The 18,162-nt window shown below is 39.5% G+C and overlaps 1 protein-coding gene and 1 pseudogene across 3 annotated transcripts in view; both read left to right on the top strand.

Moving 5' to 3' along the window:
• The first annotated feature begins 438 nt into the window (after window positions 1–438).
• Window positions 439–1,768, top strand: LOC112311269 (tubulin alpha-1A chain-like; annotated as a pseudogene).
• Window positions 1,769–11,040: 9,272 nt separating this feature from the next.
• Window positions 11,041–18,162, top strand: part of SPRYD7 (SPRY domain containing 7) — a 28,561-nt gene continuing 21,439 nt past the window's right edge. Inside the window, exons 1-2 of one of the 3 annotated variants that reach the window (XM_024569871.4) lie at window positions 11,041–11,327; window positions 16,636–16,752. In XM_024569871.4, the coding sequence (XP_024425639.1) occupies window positions 11,222–11,327; window positions 16,636–16,752 (223 nt within the window). In that variant the 5' untranslated portion in view covers window positions 11,041–11,221. The remainder of the gene's footprint in view (window positions 11,328–16,635; window positions 16,753–18,162) is intronic. The other 2 variants (XM_024569877.4, XM_024569884.4) reach the window with 2 other exon arrangements.

Here is an 18,162-nt window from a genome sequence, read left to right on the forward strand (position 1 = left end):
GTAAGAGTTTCCACCTATGCCTCCATCTTGGTTGGAACTGAATTAAAGGTTTAAATATAAGACCAAAATCATAAAACTCCTAGAAGAAAACATAGGCAGTACACCTGAATGGTGTGGATCATTGGGTTGGGCATTGACCCACAAACCAAAGGTCACTGATTCTATTCTCTGTCAGGGTATGTGCTTGGGTTGCAGGCCAGGTCCCTCTGGATGGGGGCATGTGAGAGACAACTGATAAATGTTTCTCTTGCACATTGATGTTTCTCTCCCTCTCTCTCCCTCCCTTCCCCTATCTCTAAAACTAAATAAATAAAATCTTTTAAAAAAGAAAGGAGCTGGTTCTCTTACATCTACTGCCTAAGAGTCGGGCTGTAAGAAACAACAACTCCTCCTCTTCTGCCTTTCCACCATCCGCTTGGCAGCTGCAAAGCAGCAACCATGTGTCAGTGCATCTGTATCCATGTTGGGCAGCCTGGTGTCCAGATCCACAATGCCTTATGGGAGCTCTACTGCCTGGAACATGGCATCCAGGCTGATGGCCAGATGCCAAGTGACAAGACCATTGGAAGGGGAGAGACTCCTTCAACGCCATCTTCAGTGAGCCAGGTGCTGGCAAGCATGTGCCCAGGGCAGTGTTTATAGAACTGGAACCCACAGTCATTGATAAAGTTCACACTGGTACCTACCACCAGCTCTTCCACCCTGAGCAGCTGATCACAGGGAAGGAAGATGCTGTAATAACTATGCCTATGGACAGTACACCATTGGCAAGGAGATCATTAACCTCGTCTTGGACCAAATTCGGAAACTGGCTGACCACTGCACAGGTCCTCAGGGCTTTTTGGTTTTCTACAGCTTTGGTTCACCTCCCTGTTGATGGAGCATCTCTCTGTCAATTATGGCAAGAAGTCCAAGCTGGAGTTTTCCATTTACCCAGCCCCCCAGGTTTCCACAGCTGTAGTGGAGCCCTACAACTCCATCCTTGCCACCCACACCACCCTGGAGCACCCTGATTGTGACTTCATGGTTGACAAAGCCATCTATGACATCTGTTGTAGAAACCTCGATATCAAGCACCCAACCTATACTAAACTGAATAGGTTGATAGGTCAGATTATGTCTTCTATCACTGCTTCCCTCAGGTTTGATGGAGCCCTGAATGTTGACCTGACCAAATTCCAGACCAATTTGGTGCCTTATCCCTGCATCCACTTCCCTCTGGCTACACATGACCCTGTTATTTCTGCTGAGAAACCCTACCATGAACAGCTTTCTGTAGCAGAGATCACCAATGCATGTGTTGAGCCAGCAAACCAGATGGTGAAATGTGATCCTTGCCATGGTAAATACATGGCTTGCTGCCTCTTGTACCATGGTGATATGCTTCCCAATGATGTCAATGCTGCCATTGCCACCATCAAGACCAAGCATACCGTCCAGTTTGTGGATTGGTGCCCCACTGGCTTCAAAGTTGGCATTAATTACCAGCCTCCCACTGTGGTGTCTGGTGGAGACCTGGACAAAGTACAGTGAGCTGTGTGCATGCTGAGCAACACCACAGCTATTGCTGAGGCCTGGGCTCACCTGGAGCACAAATTTGACCTGATGTACACCCAGTGTGCATCTGTTCACTGGTATGTGGGTGAGGGCATGGAGGAAGGAGTTTTCTGAGGACTGTGAGGACATGGCTGCCTTAGAGAAGGATTATGAGGAGGTTGGTGTGGATTCTGTTCAAGGATAGGGTGAGGAAGAAGGAAAGGAATACTAGAGTTACAATGTCACAATGGTGCTTCTTTTACAGGGAAGCTTATTCGGTTTTAAACAGTTGAAAAGTTGTGGTCTGATCAGTTAATTTGTATGTAGCAGTGAATAGTCATATACAATTACTGGCCTATGCTTTAACACATGAAACTTTGTTACAGACCCAACCAGTTCATTTCTCTGATGTGTTTGAATAAAGTATTCCCTGTCTTAAAAAAAAAAAAAAGAAAAAGAGAAGAAAACACAGGCAATAAACTCTTTGACATTGCTCTTCATAAACTTTTTAAAATATATCTTCTCAGGCAACTGAAACTAAACAACATACAACTAAAAAGTTTTTGCACAGCAAAGAAAAATCATTAACAAGACAAACTAGCAAAATGGGACAGGATATTCACTGATGATGCATCAATAATAAGGGTTAATATCCAAAATACAGGGTCCAGTAGAAATAAGACTTGCTTGAGTGTCATTGGTAGGGTAATAATATGGGTGTAATAATTGATAGATTTTGGGGGGAATTCAGAATGCATTTTTTATTTGGATTTAAATAATTTTGTTTTTATATTATTTATTTATTTATTTATTTTAATTTTTATTGTTATTCAATTACAGTTCTCTGCATTTTCTCCCCATCCCTCCACCCCACCCCAGCCAAAACCACCTCCCTCCCCTGCCTCCACCCTCCCCCTTGATTTTGTCCATGTGTCCTTTATAGTAGTTCCTGTAAACCCCTCTCGCCATTATTCCCTCCCCACTCCCCTCTGACTATTGTTACATTGTCCTTAACTTCAATGTCTCTGGTTATATTTTGTTTTCTTTTTCCTTTTGTTGATTATGTTCCAGTTAAAGGTGAGATCATGTAGTATTTGTCCCTCACCACCTGGATTATTTCACTTAGCATAATGCTCTCCAGTTCCATCCATGCTATTGAAAAGGGTATAAGCTCCTTTTTTCTCTCTGCCGCTTAGAATTCCACATAGTTTTTGGATCCACTCATTTGATGATGGGCACTTAGGTTGCTTCCAGTACTTGGCTATTGTAAATTGTGCTGCTCTGAACATTGGGGTGCATAGGTTCTTTTGGATTGGTGTTTCGGGGTTCTTAGGGTATAAACCCAGCAGCAGAATTGCTGGGTCAAAGGGCAGTTACATTTTTAGATTTCTGAGGAAATTCCATACTGTTTTCCACAGTGGCCTCACCAGTCTGCATTCCCACCAACAGTGCACTAGGGTTCCCTTTTTTCCGCATCCTCTCCAGCATTTGTTTGTGGATTTGTTTATGTTAGCCATTCTCACCCATGTGAAGTGGTACCTCATTGTGTTTTTAATTTGCATCTCTCTGATGGCTAGCGATGCTGAGCATCTTTTCATATGTCTCTGGGCCCTCTGTATGTCTTCCTTGGAGAAGTGTCTGTTCAAGTCCTTTGCCCATTTTTTAATTGGGTTGTTTGTCTTCCTGGAGTGGAGTCGTGTGAGTTCTTTATGTATTTTGGAGCTCAGGCTCTTGTCTAAGGTATCATTGGCAAATGTATTTTCCCATACTGTTGGTTCTCTTTCTATTTTAATCCTGTTTTCTTTAGCCATGCAGAAGCTTTTTATTTTGATGAGATCCCATTTATTTATTCTTTCCTTTATGTCCTTTGCTTTAGGGGATGTGTCTGTGAGGATGTTGCTGCATGGAATGTCTGTGATTTTCCTACCGATGTTCTCTTCTAGGACTTTTATGGTGTCACAACTAACATTTAAGTCTTTTATCCCCCTTGAATTTATTTTTGTGTATGGTGTAAGTTGGTGATCGAGTTTCATTTTTTTGCACGTAGCTGTCCAGATCTCCCAACACCATTTGTTGAAAAGGCTATTTTTGCTCCATTTTTTGCTCCTGCCTCCTTTGTCAAATATTAAATGACCATAAAGACTTGGATTTATTTCTGGGCTCTCTGTTCTGTTCCATTGGTCTATGTGCCTGTTTTTATGCCAGTACCAGGCTGTTTTGATTACAGGCTCTTTAGTGGCCTTGTAATACAGTTTGATATCTGATATTGTGATCCATCCTGCTTTGTTCTTTCTCAAAATTGCTGCATCTATTTGGGGTCATTTATGGGTCCATATAAGTTTCTGAAGTGTTTGTTCTATATCTGTGAAATATGCCATGGGTACTTTAATAGGGATTGCATTCAATCTATAAATCGCTTTGGGTAGTATGGTGTTTAACATCATTTTGATGATGTTAATTCTTCCAATCCATGAACACGGTACATGCTTCCATTTGTTTGTGTCTTCCTTAATTTCTTTCTTCAATGTTGTGTAGTTCTCTGAGTACAGGTCTTTTACCTCCTTGGTTAGGTTTATTCCTAGGTACTTTATTTTTCTTGTTGCTATATCAAATGGGATTTTTCTTCCTGATTTCTGTTTCTGCTGTTTCATTGTTGGTATATAGGAATGCCTTTGATTTCTGAGTATTGACTTTATATCCAGCTGTTTTGCCAAATTTATTTATTAGGTCAAGTAGTTTTTTGGTGGACTGTATAGGGTTTTCTGAGTACACTATCATGTCATCTGCAAACAATGACAGTTTCGTTTCCTCCTTTCCAATTTGGATACCTTTTATTGCTTTTTCTTGTCTGATTGCTGTGGGTAGGACTTCCAATACTGTGTTGAATAGGAGCAGTGAGAGAGGGCTTTCTTGTCTTGTTCCTGATCTTAGAGGGAAAGCTCTAAGTTTTTGTCCATTGAGTGTGATGTTGGCTGTAGGTCCCTCACAGATGGCTTTTATTATGTTGAGGAATGCTCCCTCTATTCCCACTTTGCTGAGTGTGTTTATCAGAAATGGGTGCTGTACCTTATCAAATGCTTTTTCCGCATCTACTGATATGATCATGTGGTTTTTGTCTTAGCTGTTGTTTATGTGGTGTATTATATTTATTGATTTGAGAATATTGTACTGTCCTTGCATCCCTGTGATAAATCCCACTTGATCATGGTGTATGATCTTTTTAATGTATTGCTGGATGCGTTTTGGCAATATTTTCTTGAGGAAGGGTGATGTTGGCTTCATAAAACGAGTTTGGGCAGCTTCCATCTTCTTGAATTTATTAAATAATCTGAGGAGGTTGGGGGTTAGCTCTCCCTTAAATGCTGTGTTGAATTCTCATGTGAAACAGTCTGGTCCAGGACTTTTGTGTGTTGAAAGCTTTTCGATTACTGTTTCAATTTCATCAGGTGTTATTGGTCTGTTCAGGCTTTCTGCTTCTTCTAAATTGACTTTTGGAAGGTTATATTTTTATAGGAATTTGTCCATTTCATCTAGGTTTTCACATTTCTTGGCACACAGTTCTTCGTAGTAATTTCTTACAATCCTTTGTATTTCTGTGGTATCAGTTTTAGTCTCTCCTCTTTCGTTTGTCATTGTGATTGTTTGGGTCCTCTTTTTTTCTTTTTTCTCCTTAAAGATTTTATTTGTTTATTTTTAGAAAGAGGGGAAGGGAGGAAGAAAGAGAGGGTAAGAAACATCAATGTGTGGCTGTCTGTCACTTGGCCCCTACTGGGGATGTGGCCAACAACCCAGGCATGTGTCCTGACTGGGAATCAAACTGGCAACCCTTTGGTTCACAGCCCGAGCTCAATCCACTGAGCTATACCAGCCAGCGCTCTCTTTTTCTTGATCAGCCTGCTTAAGGGCTTGTCGATTTTATTTATCTTTACAAAGAACCAGTTCCTGAATTCATTCATCCTTAGAATTGTGCTTTTAGTCTCTATGTCATTTAATTGTGCTCTCATCTTGGTTATTTCCTTCCTTCTACTTGCTCTGGGCTGTCTTTGTTGTTGTTCCTCGAGTTCTTGTAGGTGTAGGTTTAGGTTGTTTATTTGAGATGTTTCTATTCTTTTTAGGTAGGCCTGTATTGCTATGAACTTCCCTCTCAGGACTGCCTTTACTCTGTCCCATAGGTTTTGAATTGTTGTGAGTTCATTTTCATTTTTGTCCAGAAACTTTTTGATTTCTTCCCTAATCTCGTCCTTGACCCATTCATTGTTTAATAGCATGCTATTCAATCTCCATGTTTTTGAGTGTTTTCCTTTGGGGTTGGTTTCTAGTTTCAGTCCCTTGTGGTCAGAAAAAATGCTTGATATGATTTCAATATTCTTGAATTTGTTGAGGCTTGTTTTGTGTCCTATTATGTGGTCTATCTTTGAAAATATTCCATGTGTATTTGAAAAGAATGTGTATTTTGCTCCTTTAGGATGAAAGGCTCTATATATATCAGTTAAATCCATTTCATCTAGGGCATTGTCCAATGCCACAATATCTTTGTTGATATTTTGTTTGGAAGATCTGTCCATCTTTGACAGTGGGCTGTTAAAATCCCCTGCTATAATTGTGTTGCTGTCAATACAATTGTGTTGCTGTCACGTGTGTTGCCCCTCCTATTGGTCTGGATGAATGTTTAGTATTTATTTCCTTGGTGTCGGACTTCCTGGCCGATCGATTTTCTGCCAGTTCTGGTTGTGCGAGGAGGCGCAGTGTGTCTACCTATGCCGCCATCTTGGTCCTCCTCTTTCTCTTCGGTTTTTGGCTCTTGTTCGGTCTTTCTTTGGTGGGTCTTTCCCAGCAACTGGTTATCTGAGGGTCAGTGTGTCCCTCACCTCTTGTTTTCTGTTGTGCAGGTGTGGGAAGGTTATGTTGGAGCTGGTTCTTCCGTGTGTACAAGGTTTTGAGGCTTTTCTCTTGCTCTTGTTCAGTTGTTTGTTCTGAGTAATTTCTTTACTATTTATTTGTATTTTCAGATAGGTCCTGGGTTGACTTAGTGTGACTTCCACTCCGTCCTTCTCCTTCTTCTGTTTTTATCTGTTGTTGTTTCCTTTGTTGGTGGGTTTTCTCAGGTGGAGGTATCCTGGTATTCCTGGTTTCTACCTTTTCTTTCTTTCTTTTTTTTTTTTTTTTTTTTTTTTTATGGTATACCTCCTCTGGGCTATGGGTGTGCTCACAGAGCTTTCCTTGATTCTCACTCTCCCCGGGTGCCTGTGGTCTCAGTTCCGTCCAATATGAGGTGCGGACACTCCCCTGTCAATGCACACAGTCCCCGGTGGGTGCACAAACTCCCTAGTCTATGGGTACACTCCCGGGTTGGTACCTGTGGTCTCAGTTCCCTCTGAGATGAGGTGTGGACCCTCCTTGCATGGGCAGGTGGCCGGGTGGAGAGGAGACTGGCGCTGTTGCCGCAGGGGAATTCCCCAAAGTGCCCCCATGGGTCCTTTTCTTTTTGGGAAAATCCTCATGCTCAATCCTGCGGCTCCCTCCATGCAAGTAAGGGCCTGTCCTCTCACACAGCCCACCTCTCCAGGTAGACCGGGGACTGTCCTGGTCAGGGTCCCACAGGGCCCAACTCTCAACTCTCCCCAGCCAGCACCCACAGTCTCTGTGTGTTTACCACTTCGTCCTTATTCCCCTTCCTGTGACTTCAAGCAACCAGGTCTCTCACGGTGTTGCTCAAGCCTGGTTTGGCAGGGGAGGGGGCCGTTAACCTTACTATCTCCCTGGAGTCCTGCAGCAGGCCCAGCAGGTGCGGGCCTGGGGCTGCAGTCGCCCTGGTCCCCCGTTGGTCCCAGAGACCTTTTTGTCCTGAAGCAATCCCCTTACCTTCTGTTTTTTCAGTGTCCTCTATATTTTTAGTCTCCTATCTTCATAAACGCTGGGGTGCTGTTGGCTGTTGGCTTTGTTCCTCAGTAGATTGGCTAGGTGTTTCACTCAGGTGCAGAGGGAAGTTGACTCCGCTCCCACCTATCTTACTGTCATCTTCTGTCCCCCAATAATTTATAGTTTTAATTTGAACATTTCACCAAAAATGTCATAATGATGTGCTTGAACATGATATTGTTATGTTACAGAATTACATGCTTATGATATTGTAATAAAATATTTTATAATAACTAGGGGTGTTATTTGTGCCAGAACTTATATATAAAGAACTCATACAACTGAAATACAAAAGAAACCCCAAACAATCCTTATCAAATGGGCAGAGGACCTGGATAGAGACTTAAAAAAGTCAGACAGAAAAAGTTAAGAACCATATGATGTCACTCATATCTGGGATATAAAACTAAAAGTAACAAATGAACAAACAAGACAAACAAAAACTAACAGACACAGACTACAGTATGGTGGTTACTAGAGGGAAGGGGGTTGAAAAGGTAGTAAAGGGAAAGAAAGAATGCAGAAAACAAAAAAATAAATAAAATTAAAAATAGAACTACCTTATTTATGACTCAGCAATTTCACTTCTGGGTATATATCCAAATAAATTGAAACACTGATTTGAAAAGGTACATGCATGCTTATGTTCATTGCAGCATTATTTATTGAATACAATAGCCAAGATACAGAAGCAATCTAAGGTTCCATCAGTGAATGATTGGAAGAAGTGGTACGTAAATACAATGGAATATTACTGTGCCATTAAAAAACAATGAAATACTACCATCTGTGACAACATGGATGGACCTAGACGGTATTATGCTAAGTGAAATAAGTCAGACAGAGAAAGACAAATATCATATGATTTTATTTATAAGTGGAATCGGAAGAATAAAATTAATGAACAAACAAAACTGAATAAATTCATAGATACAGAAAACAAAGTGATGGTTGCCATTTGGGAGAGGGTTAGGGGGCTAGGTGGAAAAGGTGAAGGGATTAAATAGTATACATGGGCAGTTACAAAATAGTCACCAGGATGTAAGGTACACCATAGGGAATACAGTCAGTAATGTATGGTGCCAGGTGGGTACTAGACTTATCAGGGGGATCACTTTGTAAGTTATACAAATGTCTAACTACTATGCTGTACACCTGAAACTAACATAATATTGAATGTCAACTGTAATTGAGTTTTTAAATTAAAAAATAAAAATGAAATCCTGACATGATGTTAAACTCAGCTGGAAAACACATGCTTTACGTTATTGTTCCATCAGTTCTAGAGTTCCTGGCATATGACACTGAAGTAGATAGATTTTTTTCCCCCACACAGTCATTCTCTGTTATTGCTTTTGACTTAGATAAATGACCTTCTAACTAACTATTGGAAAACTTTTTGTAATTGTTATTTAAAGTGATAGCTGTGAAAGACTGTCAAAATAACTTTAGCACTATACTTTTCAAAAAGAAAGGATAACTCCTTTGAAAATACTAATGAAAGGATAATAGAATCCCATATATAAAAGGGAATAAGATCTATGAGCTCATGGATGGCATCCATCTGCCAAGACAGAGAACACTGTTTCAGGAGCTAATGGGTTTTGCTAGCTTCCTATGCTGAGTACACTTGAGTTGCTACAGTGGGGCCCGAAGTGCTCTGACCATTGCTCCAGCAGATTACTTTTCTAGCCAGGGAAGACTATGGCAATTCTGCCTGTACAGTAATAGCAAATTCACAACCATCTAATAGTCTGGCTTTTCACTGAAGATGTGACTAACTTAAATGACCTTAATGTTTATTATACATTTAATATATGTACTACTTATATAATATTTCTGAACAAATATTTCACTTATAAAACTAATGTTATTGTCTATACATGAGTTATGGCAGCTTTTAGCCAATATAGAGATTAATAAACCACAAAAAGTAAGTGCAAATTTGCATTTTGAACGGGACACATTTAAGAGGATTGTGGCACTAATTACAAGAGTTAGATCTCAGAATTTGAGAAGCAGCATGATCTGATGGAGCAAACTCAAGCTTTAGGAGTCATATTAATGGCCTTTGAATCCTACCTTTTTAATTTTCTTATCATCCGAGGCTACAAAAGTTATTTAATACCTCTAAATCTATTTCTTCACTTATAAAATGGGGACGATATCCACCCTGAAATCTTTCAAGAATCCAATTAGATATATATATGAAAGAGTGCCTGCCTCATGGACAGGCAGAAAAATGTTCTTTACAACATTCTATTCAACTTTTCCCTTACTCCCAGTTGGTGGGTGGGGGTGGGAAGGGAAAGCAAAACACTAATACTTCTCAGAATAATAGTCAAGGGATTCAGTAAAAGAAAATTCCATGTGTAAAAGGATTACCAAGATAGTACTTTATAGGTAGTGGGAGGGGTCTACCTTCAACCAGTTTAATAATCACCTTGATTATTAATTCTATAGTAACAACTTCAAAGCACAAAAACTTGGAGGTTTCCCTGAGTGTTGTGATGAAACCACACTATTTGTATTGACAGCAAAGAGGCCCAAGACCCTGAAGAAATTCTTATTCTGTGAATAAAAATTTAGGATATTTGTACTCAGGTCGCTAAAAAGTTATATATAGGAACCCATTACATATTAAGTGGGCATTTTGTGTCCAGTTTCCCAAGACTTAAACCCCGGGAAAGTCTTCAGGATGAAAACCTTGTTTAGGAACAGAGGTTTGTGCCAGGTTAATACTAAGCTTGTCAATTTCAAATGCCAAGTGATATCTGAAGATGGTAAATTGACCAGGGACGGATGATAAGATGGGCACGGAGATGAAATGTGACCACCATGTGAGCCTCTCACGTGGAAGCAGAAAGGAGCAGGCAGTAGGAACAGAGGGCTCCCCTTAGGGGCTCGGTAGCCTTCTTGCTGTCTCCAAGGTTCCCTTAATACTCCTCGGAACCCTCAGTCCACGAAGAGGGTCGATCTTGGAAGAGGCTGTTCAAAAATCACCCTCCCACCACGCCCCGATTGGTCCCCTCCTGGAGAGGCCCACTGCTGGCCCCTAACCTCACGACACCAAGGGCCAAGGAAAGCATCATCTCTGCACCTAAAATGCATCAGGGCCGACTTAGAGCCTCGGGTGCGCATCCAGGGTGCAGTCACTAACAGGTATTACTTCTGGGGCACCCGCGTCTACTCAGGATTTGAGGAAATTCTTCAGAAACCAGTCACGGTGGATGAAGGCTGCCTGTGGAGGCAAAGTTCTCTCAGTACTTGGGCGAGCGGGGGATACCTGGGGGCTTCCTTATCAACTCCCAGCCCCCTAGCCTGATTTGCCTTTGTCAATTCATCCCTAAAGATAATGTCGAAGAGGAAGGAGCACATTTTAAAAACAGCATCGGAGGACCCCCGAGTGTGTACAGGGCGCACACAGCCTAACCGATCGATATAGTGGAGCACTCAAGAAGCAACCCAAAAAGAGAAAACCTCCGCGCGCTGGCGCACGCCCTTTGCCCCGCCCTGCCACTAACCCCGCCTCCAACCCAGCTGAGCTCGGGCCCCGCCTAGCTCCGCTCAGCCGAGCCTCAGCTCTTCAGCCCAGGCCTGCTTCGCCTCAGCCTGTGCTACACCCTCCCAGCCTGGGGCGTCGCTGTACCGGCCTCTGTGCTTCACACAGACGCCTCCGTCGTTCCAGCGGGGGCGGGAAGCAGTGAGTAGGGGTAGAGGTTGGTGTCGCAGCGGTTGAGTCTACGGAGGCGGAGTCCGTAACGTGATGGCCGCCTCTGTGTTCTGCTGCCTACGGTGCTGCAGAGACGGCGGAACCGGACACATTCCTCTGAAGGAGATGCCGGCTGTGCAGTTGGACACACAGCACATGGGTAAGGGCCCTCCCTTCCACAGGCTCAAAGGCCCACTCGGGCACTGCAGGAGGTTCGGAGGTCGTGTGGGGGACCACAAGCAGCGCAGCCCTGCCCCGCCGAGCGCCGCCACCCCCCTCTTCTCCCACAGCTACGCAGCCTTGACAGCTTTTGGTCTCGTGGTTCTCCACACGCCTGCGGAAGCCACCTCGGCCCAGTTCTGTGTTCAAGGGTACGCAGCGCCTGTGATCTGGAGGTTGGTGGGTGGACCTACCCATTTTCGCTAGAATTTCGCAGGAATTTCCTCGGAGCTGCCCTCGCCTGAGGCTCTTCAGAGGTCCCAAGGCGTGGGGCGCAGGAAGCGGTCTGGTGTTCTTCCAACAGTGCTCTACTGTCGAGCTCTAATCAAAACCTATATATTTTCAGAGTGCTTTAGGTCTGGTCTCCGCTCCTTCTGCCCTGGCAGTCAGTTTTCTCTTTAGCCCATCACTTATAGATTGAAGCCTGTTTTATTGGAAGTGATTTTCCTCTCACCTAAAGTCAAAACAAGACAAATTGCAGAAGCCTGAAGTTGCATCTCAGAGCACAGCCTGCCATTACAGCTAAAACCTCCCATTACCTGACCCTTTTTAGTTACGTTAAAGGTGTTGTAATTTCATCTGACTGGCTTCCTCCCAACCGGTTAGGCTATTTTAAAATAAAACAGCACTTTGCATCTGTGTTTTTTACCTCCCGATTTAAAATGGGCATAAAACTTCTAACATTCTCTTCCCTCTGTAGCTTCTTTCACCACGTTATTTCTGTTCCTAGACTTTTCCCATTTAGTTCTATGCTTCTGAAGTTTGGTTCTAGGAGCTGAGATTCTCCTTATATTTTTGTATTTCTGTAGCCATGTACTAAACCACAAATGTGATAATTGTATACCACGTTGTACATGGGTATTTATTTTTAATTCTTGGATTTTTCCAAGTGTAATACAGAACCTTACTACATAAATGTATGTAGGTATGTATGTATATCTTTTTAAATTATGTCTTATCCATCATCGTTTAAGACAGAGATGTTCAAATCCTGCAATTTCCCACAGAAAATGTTTCCGTTTCATCTATTCATTCAACTGACATTTACTGAGCTACTATCAGGTGGCAGGCATTGCTGGAAACACAGTAAAGGAAACCATGTGTAGTTGCTGGAGCTTATGATCAACCTTAGCTCTTTCTATCTACTACCAAACTTAGATTTACTGCAGTCTGCTCTTTGGAGCATTCCTTTTCTCTGGTTTCTTCTCTTTAAAGTGCTGGTCAACTCATTCAACTAACTTTTTCCAAGCTGCTTAGCACCTTTCAGTAGAATAATGTCATCTCCAAATTTTCTACCTGCATGAAATATGTTCTTAACCATTCTTCCAGTAAGTTCAAATTCTTCAATCATAGAAGAAACCTGATTTTTAGAAATTGAATAACAAAAAAGAAAGGAAAGACTTGTTGAGTTAGGAGTATGTTTCAACCCTAAATTCACCTTAAGTTGAAAATATGAGAAGCACACTGAGCAAGTATGCATGTATTTGGATATGTGAAAGGTTGTATTAACCTACAGAATGTGATTGCTTGTTTTTAAAACAGTCTGTACATTTTATATCCAAATGCATATTTTCCCTTTCAAAGTTGTCACTTATTTTGGTGATGTTGCATTGCTTAAAACCATTTGGAATTCCTCCTTTGTCATTTTCTGTGGCATAGTTTTTGTAAATATTTGCAAAAATGCAAATATTAAATACAGAAGGTTCTGTATTTAATTGTGAATTGACTTTTCGGAAATGAATATCTCCCAAAGTAGCTACTTTGAAAAGGATGACACTTATTCGTAAATGTCTGATGTTTCTTAAAACCATACTCTTTGGCAATGTTTATATGTGCTCTGATTGTACTCAATTTTGCCTTGAATTTCTAATTAATGAAACTACACAAATTCCATAGCCAAATATTGGATATCTTTGTATTTAAAGAAGTGGAATATGCTTAAAATAATTTCCTAATGATTCACAAGCACTCCATAATGTTCTCTGAATATCTCTCTCTATAAAACATCTCTACCTAGCAGAGTGCCTTGGAGATATGAAATGATATTGAAGTTAGAGAATAATACTGTGCTCAGATTTGGTTTTGTGGTTCCAGCTGAGAGTAGGCTATATTGTATTGAGGGTCTTCTGATACTTCCATTAACTTAAGACCTTAGGATGATATCCAAGATAGTAAGGTATCTACGGTAGAAGCTTGATATTAGAAGATTTTAGTATATATGGGAACCACAGAGCATTGCCAGTTAAGAAAAAAATACCATTTATTTGCATAATTCTTTAAAATGTGTTTCACTTAGGATGCTTTCAGTTACAAGTAACACAAACTATAACTCAGAATTGTGTAAACAATGAGTGAAATCTATTGCTACATGTAACTGAAAAAAGTACAAAAGCAGTTCTAGCTTCAGGAAAGACTCTGCTGCCAAGGACTGGGTTTCTTTCCTTCTCTTCCCTGAAGACTGGCTTCCATGATGACTTGCAGCAGGTCCCTGGGCTTCCTCATTCAGGTCCAGCAAGAATGAGAGAGTGTCTTTACACCTTCATTTTCTGCAAAAGTCCCGAGACTATCTCTGATTTTAGTGGCTTAGGTCATATAACCATTTTTCACTCAATCACTGTGGTCAAGAAATGTGGAACACACTGATTGACCTAACCTAGGTCAAAGCTGTATCCCTGAAGACAAGAAATTGAGTCAGCTTCTTTGGAACTGTTTTGATCTCCAGAGGAAGGGCTTTTGGAAAAGGGAAAACAGATGCTACATGTCCACTCCAAAGTGCTTAGCAGAGCATATTTATTCATTCATTTGTATATCAGTTATCTGCTGAGCATCTGCTAGATGCCAAGCTCTACATGGTCTTTGTCATCAGGGAAGAGCTGGGCCCTGGGTGCTCTCCAGTTCAAACTGCTGGAGGTATATTTTGAAGCCAGATGTAAAATATTTCTAAAGGTACTTACTCAGAATTTGGAGGTTAACATAATGAGAAAAAAATGAATGCTATTAAATTTTTAATAATCATGAAAGGATTTTAGTTTTACATTATTTAAGAGAGTGTCTATGATAGAATCTGAAAATTTAGAATTGTGATTGGTGGTGAAATTTTGCATATCTATTATGCATTTGTCACAAATAATTTTTATTTAATTATGAACTCAATAGTGAGTTGATGGGATAACTGCCTCCCTGCTCATACTTTTCGTTACTGTACCCTAGTTTTATTTAACTCCCTCAGTAGGAGTCCCATGTAGTTCTAATAGCTAGATCTGCTTACCTTATACACTTATTATCACTGTAGTGGTAATGCTGGCCACAGATCTTGAAAGTCACATGCCTCGGTATTACAGGATATTTCTTACATATTAGAGTAATATTAATTCTCTTCATGTTCCCTGATATACATTCTTAACCTAATCAAGGTTTAGAAAAGAATTGGTATTGGGCTTACATTATCAAGAGAGAATTTTTCTCAGTGCCTAAAGGAAACATACAGTGCACTGAGTTGTTTGTACTTAATGGGAGTAGAAGTTCACTAGTTGAAAAATTTCACTGGGTTCCATTTACTATGGATGATGAGAACTATTGCACAATAAAAGCAATGATACTTTTGGCTTCTCCCAAGTTGAGAGAAGCTATAATGATTGGCCAGGGTTATAGAATACATGAAATTTTTCTCTCAGGCTTTAGACACATAGACCTAACCAAAGAAAATTGAATCAGTCTAGAAAGTCAATTGAGCAATTCAAACTCAATTGTACTTTTCCCTAACAGAAATAATTTACCTGTGAACTATTTGGTGATGCTACCTTCTTTATCTTTGCAAACTATTTCAGTCATCCCTATAGATCATAGTATTTCTTATTTCTGAAGACTAATAACATTTTCTTTGAATCTATCTTAAAGGAAGACTGCTTTGTACACAAGGCTTACCATAACAGATATTCTTAGAGCCATGCTGGGTGCTAAATAAACCTGTACCATTTATTAACTGTTTGGTCTTGTTCAATTTACTTAACCTCTCTGAGATTCTGTGTACTTATCTGAAATTAGATTATTTATGCCTATTTGAAGGGTTATTGTGAATATTAAGTGAAGTCTTTGTAAATTATTATTATGTGTGAGTAACTTGTAATAGCCACTAAAACATTAATTTGTATACTTACTACTTTGATTTTTGATATTTCTTTTACCAGAATGAAATCTGAAGACAAGTCTACCTTTTATTCTTTGCATTTCCCATAGCTCTTAGCTCAATGCCTGTATAAAAGGTATTCAATAAATGCATATTACATAAATGGATGAATAATAGAATAAGGATGTCAATATTTTACCTTAAAAAAAAGAGACAATTTTCTCAGTCTCATTTATCAAATGGTATTTGAACTAAAAATTTCTATGAGAATAAAGTGCTTTTAGTGATGTTAAAACCTTTTTTACATATTTGCAATATGATTGACAGCAGCTATCTTATAAACATTTTTAAGATCCTAAAATTAGCATTTTTCAGTGTTAGCTATTTCAAGAACAAAGACTGTTTCTGTCCATATTCTGTATACTACTTGACTAATGCACTAGCATAGTACTTTGTACCTAGTAGATATTCAGCCAGTTTTTAGTAGATTGTTTTAATTCATTTGGATTGAATTGAAAATTATACCAATTTACCAAACTTTCTAAGTGTTTATGCTTTTATTTCAATTAAGAGATTTATAAAACTATCAAATCTATTCATTGGCTAAAAATTAAAGAAAGTCTATTTCTATTTTTAAAGTATTTTACATATTCTGCGTAATTCAGAGTTTGAAACTACCTAATTAAACAGGATTTCTAGCTACAAGTGAATATTAAGTATAAATGTTCTCTCAGGAAAAAAATAGTGAATTAAATATTTTAATGTAATTTATTATTTCCATATTTCAGAGTACACATAGTGTTCTTGTTTTTTGTAGACCAGGAGTTAAAAGGGAAACAGAGCCCTTGCTGGTGTGGCTTAGTGGATTGAGCGCCAGCCTGTGAACCAAAGGGTCTCTGGTTCAATTCCCAGTCAGCACATGCCTGGGTTGCAGGCCAGTTCCCAGTGGGGGGTGCGCAAGAGGCAACCATGCATTGATGTTTCCCTCTCTTTCTCCTTCCCTTCCTCTCTGCCTAAAAATAAATAAATAAAATCCTTAAAAAAAAAAGTGAAACAGAAATTAACCTTAATTGTTGAATAAGAAAATACAAAACTTTACACAGTGTCTGAATTTTTTGTTTAGGAACAGATGTTGTTATTGTAAAAAATGGAAGAAGAATATGTGGAACAGGAGGTTGTTTAGCCAGTGCACCTTTACATCAAAACAAAAGCTACTTTGAATTCAAAATCCAGTCCACAGGTTGGTATAATGCTACTTTATTATTAAAAGTCCTAATTATTCAAAATATTAGGAGTAATTTTCAATATATGAAAAGGATTAATGAGGTAATAAAAAAGCTCTAAACTTAGAAGACATTTTCTTTCACCTCTTATTGTGTGATTCTATTTTAATTAGTTAATTAAATTAGTTTTCTCATCTATATGAGCTGTTTTGTGAAAGTGTTTTAAAGACAGGATATACTAGATCACTGTCAGGCTCTAACACTATTACAAATATAAATTAATTATTAATGGCAGTTACGTGAACTATTTCATTTGGTTGACCATATAAGGTGTGGATACTATTTATCTTAGAATAAGATCAATCTTATGATCCTGAATTTTTCTCTTAACTCTTTTTTTTCTCTTTATTTTTTAATTAATTAATTTATTTTTATTCAGTTACAATTGTCTGCATTTTCTCCCCTTCCCTCCACCCCACCACAGCCAGTCCCACCTCCCTCCCCCACCTCTACCCTCCCCCTTGATTTTGTCCTTGTGTCCTTTATAGTAGCTCCTATAGACCCCTCTCCCCACTATCCCCTCCCCACTCCCCTGTGGCTATTGTTACAATGTTCTTAATTTCAATGCCTCTGGTTATATTTTGTTTGCTTTTTTCTTTTGTTGATTATGTTCCAGTTAAAGGTGCGATCATATGGTATTTGTCCCTCACCGCCTGGCTTACTCTTGTTATGATACCATGAATCACTCTTGTCTGAAGTAATCAGCAGATGAAGAATTCTGACAGAAGTCTAAAGTCTATGCTTTCTTTAAAAATTTATGGAGTTTCTTGAATTATATAACAATTCTACATGAGTATTATAGCTAATAATCAGTTAACTTGTGACATTTTTGAATATAGGGAAAAATTTTTTTAAAGCTTTATTATGAAGAAACTTCTAGTAAAATATAGCATGAGTAATGTAGGTACACATAGGAAAACTAGAGTGGAGTATATCAATCCTACTCTTACCCGATTGGCTTGAATGATATAAAACATTCCTCTGGACCTTGTTTTCTAATTCATTTTAAATACTGATTTTCTTAAGTGTCCTCCATATACAATAAATATAATTTGTCCTCCATATACAATAAATATAATTTGTCCTCCATTTAGTTGTTATTATACGTTGGTTCACTGGCTGCAAAATGTCTCTGGTTACTGTGATCTTTTAAAGTATAACATACCTTTTTTCAAGAGAAGCAAATATTTTCTTGAGCCTTAAATCTAACACAATTTTTATGTGAATTTTCTGTAAAGGATGTTATCCCTAGGATAAATGTGCTGCCGGGGTTTGTAGCATTGATCTCAAAGAAAGCTTGAGACAGTTGTGCCAAAGTGTATTACAGCATGCACAGTTCTTTAGCAGTAAGGAGACTCTATAACTCT

This window comes from Desmodus rotundus, chromosome 13 (assembly GCF_022682495.2).
Source record: "Desmodus rotundus isolate HL8 chromosome 13, HLdesRot8A.1, whole genome shotgun sequence".
Classification (NCBI taxonomy): domain Eukaryota; kingdom Metazoa; phylum Chordata; class Mammalia; order Chiroptera; family Phyllostomidae; genus Desmodus; species Desmodus rotundus.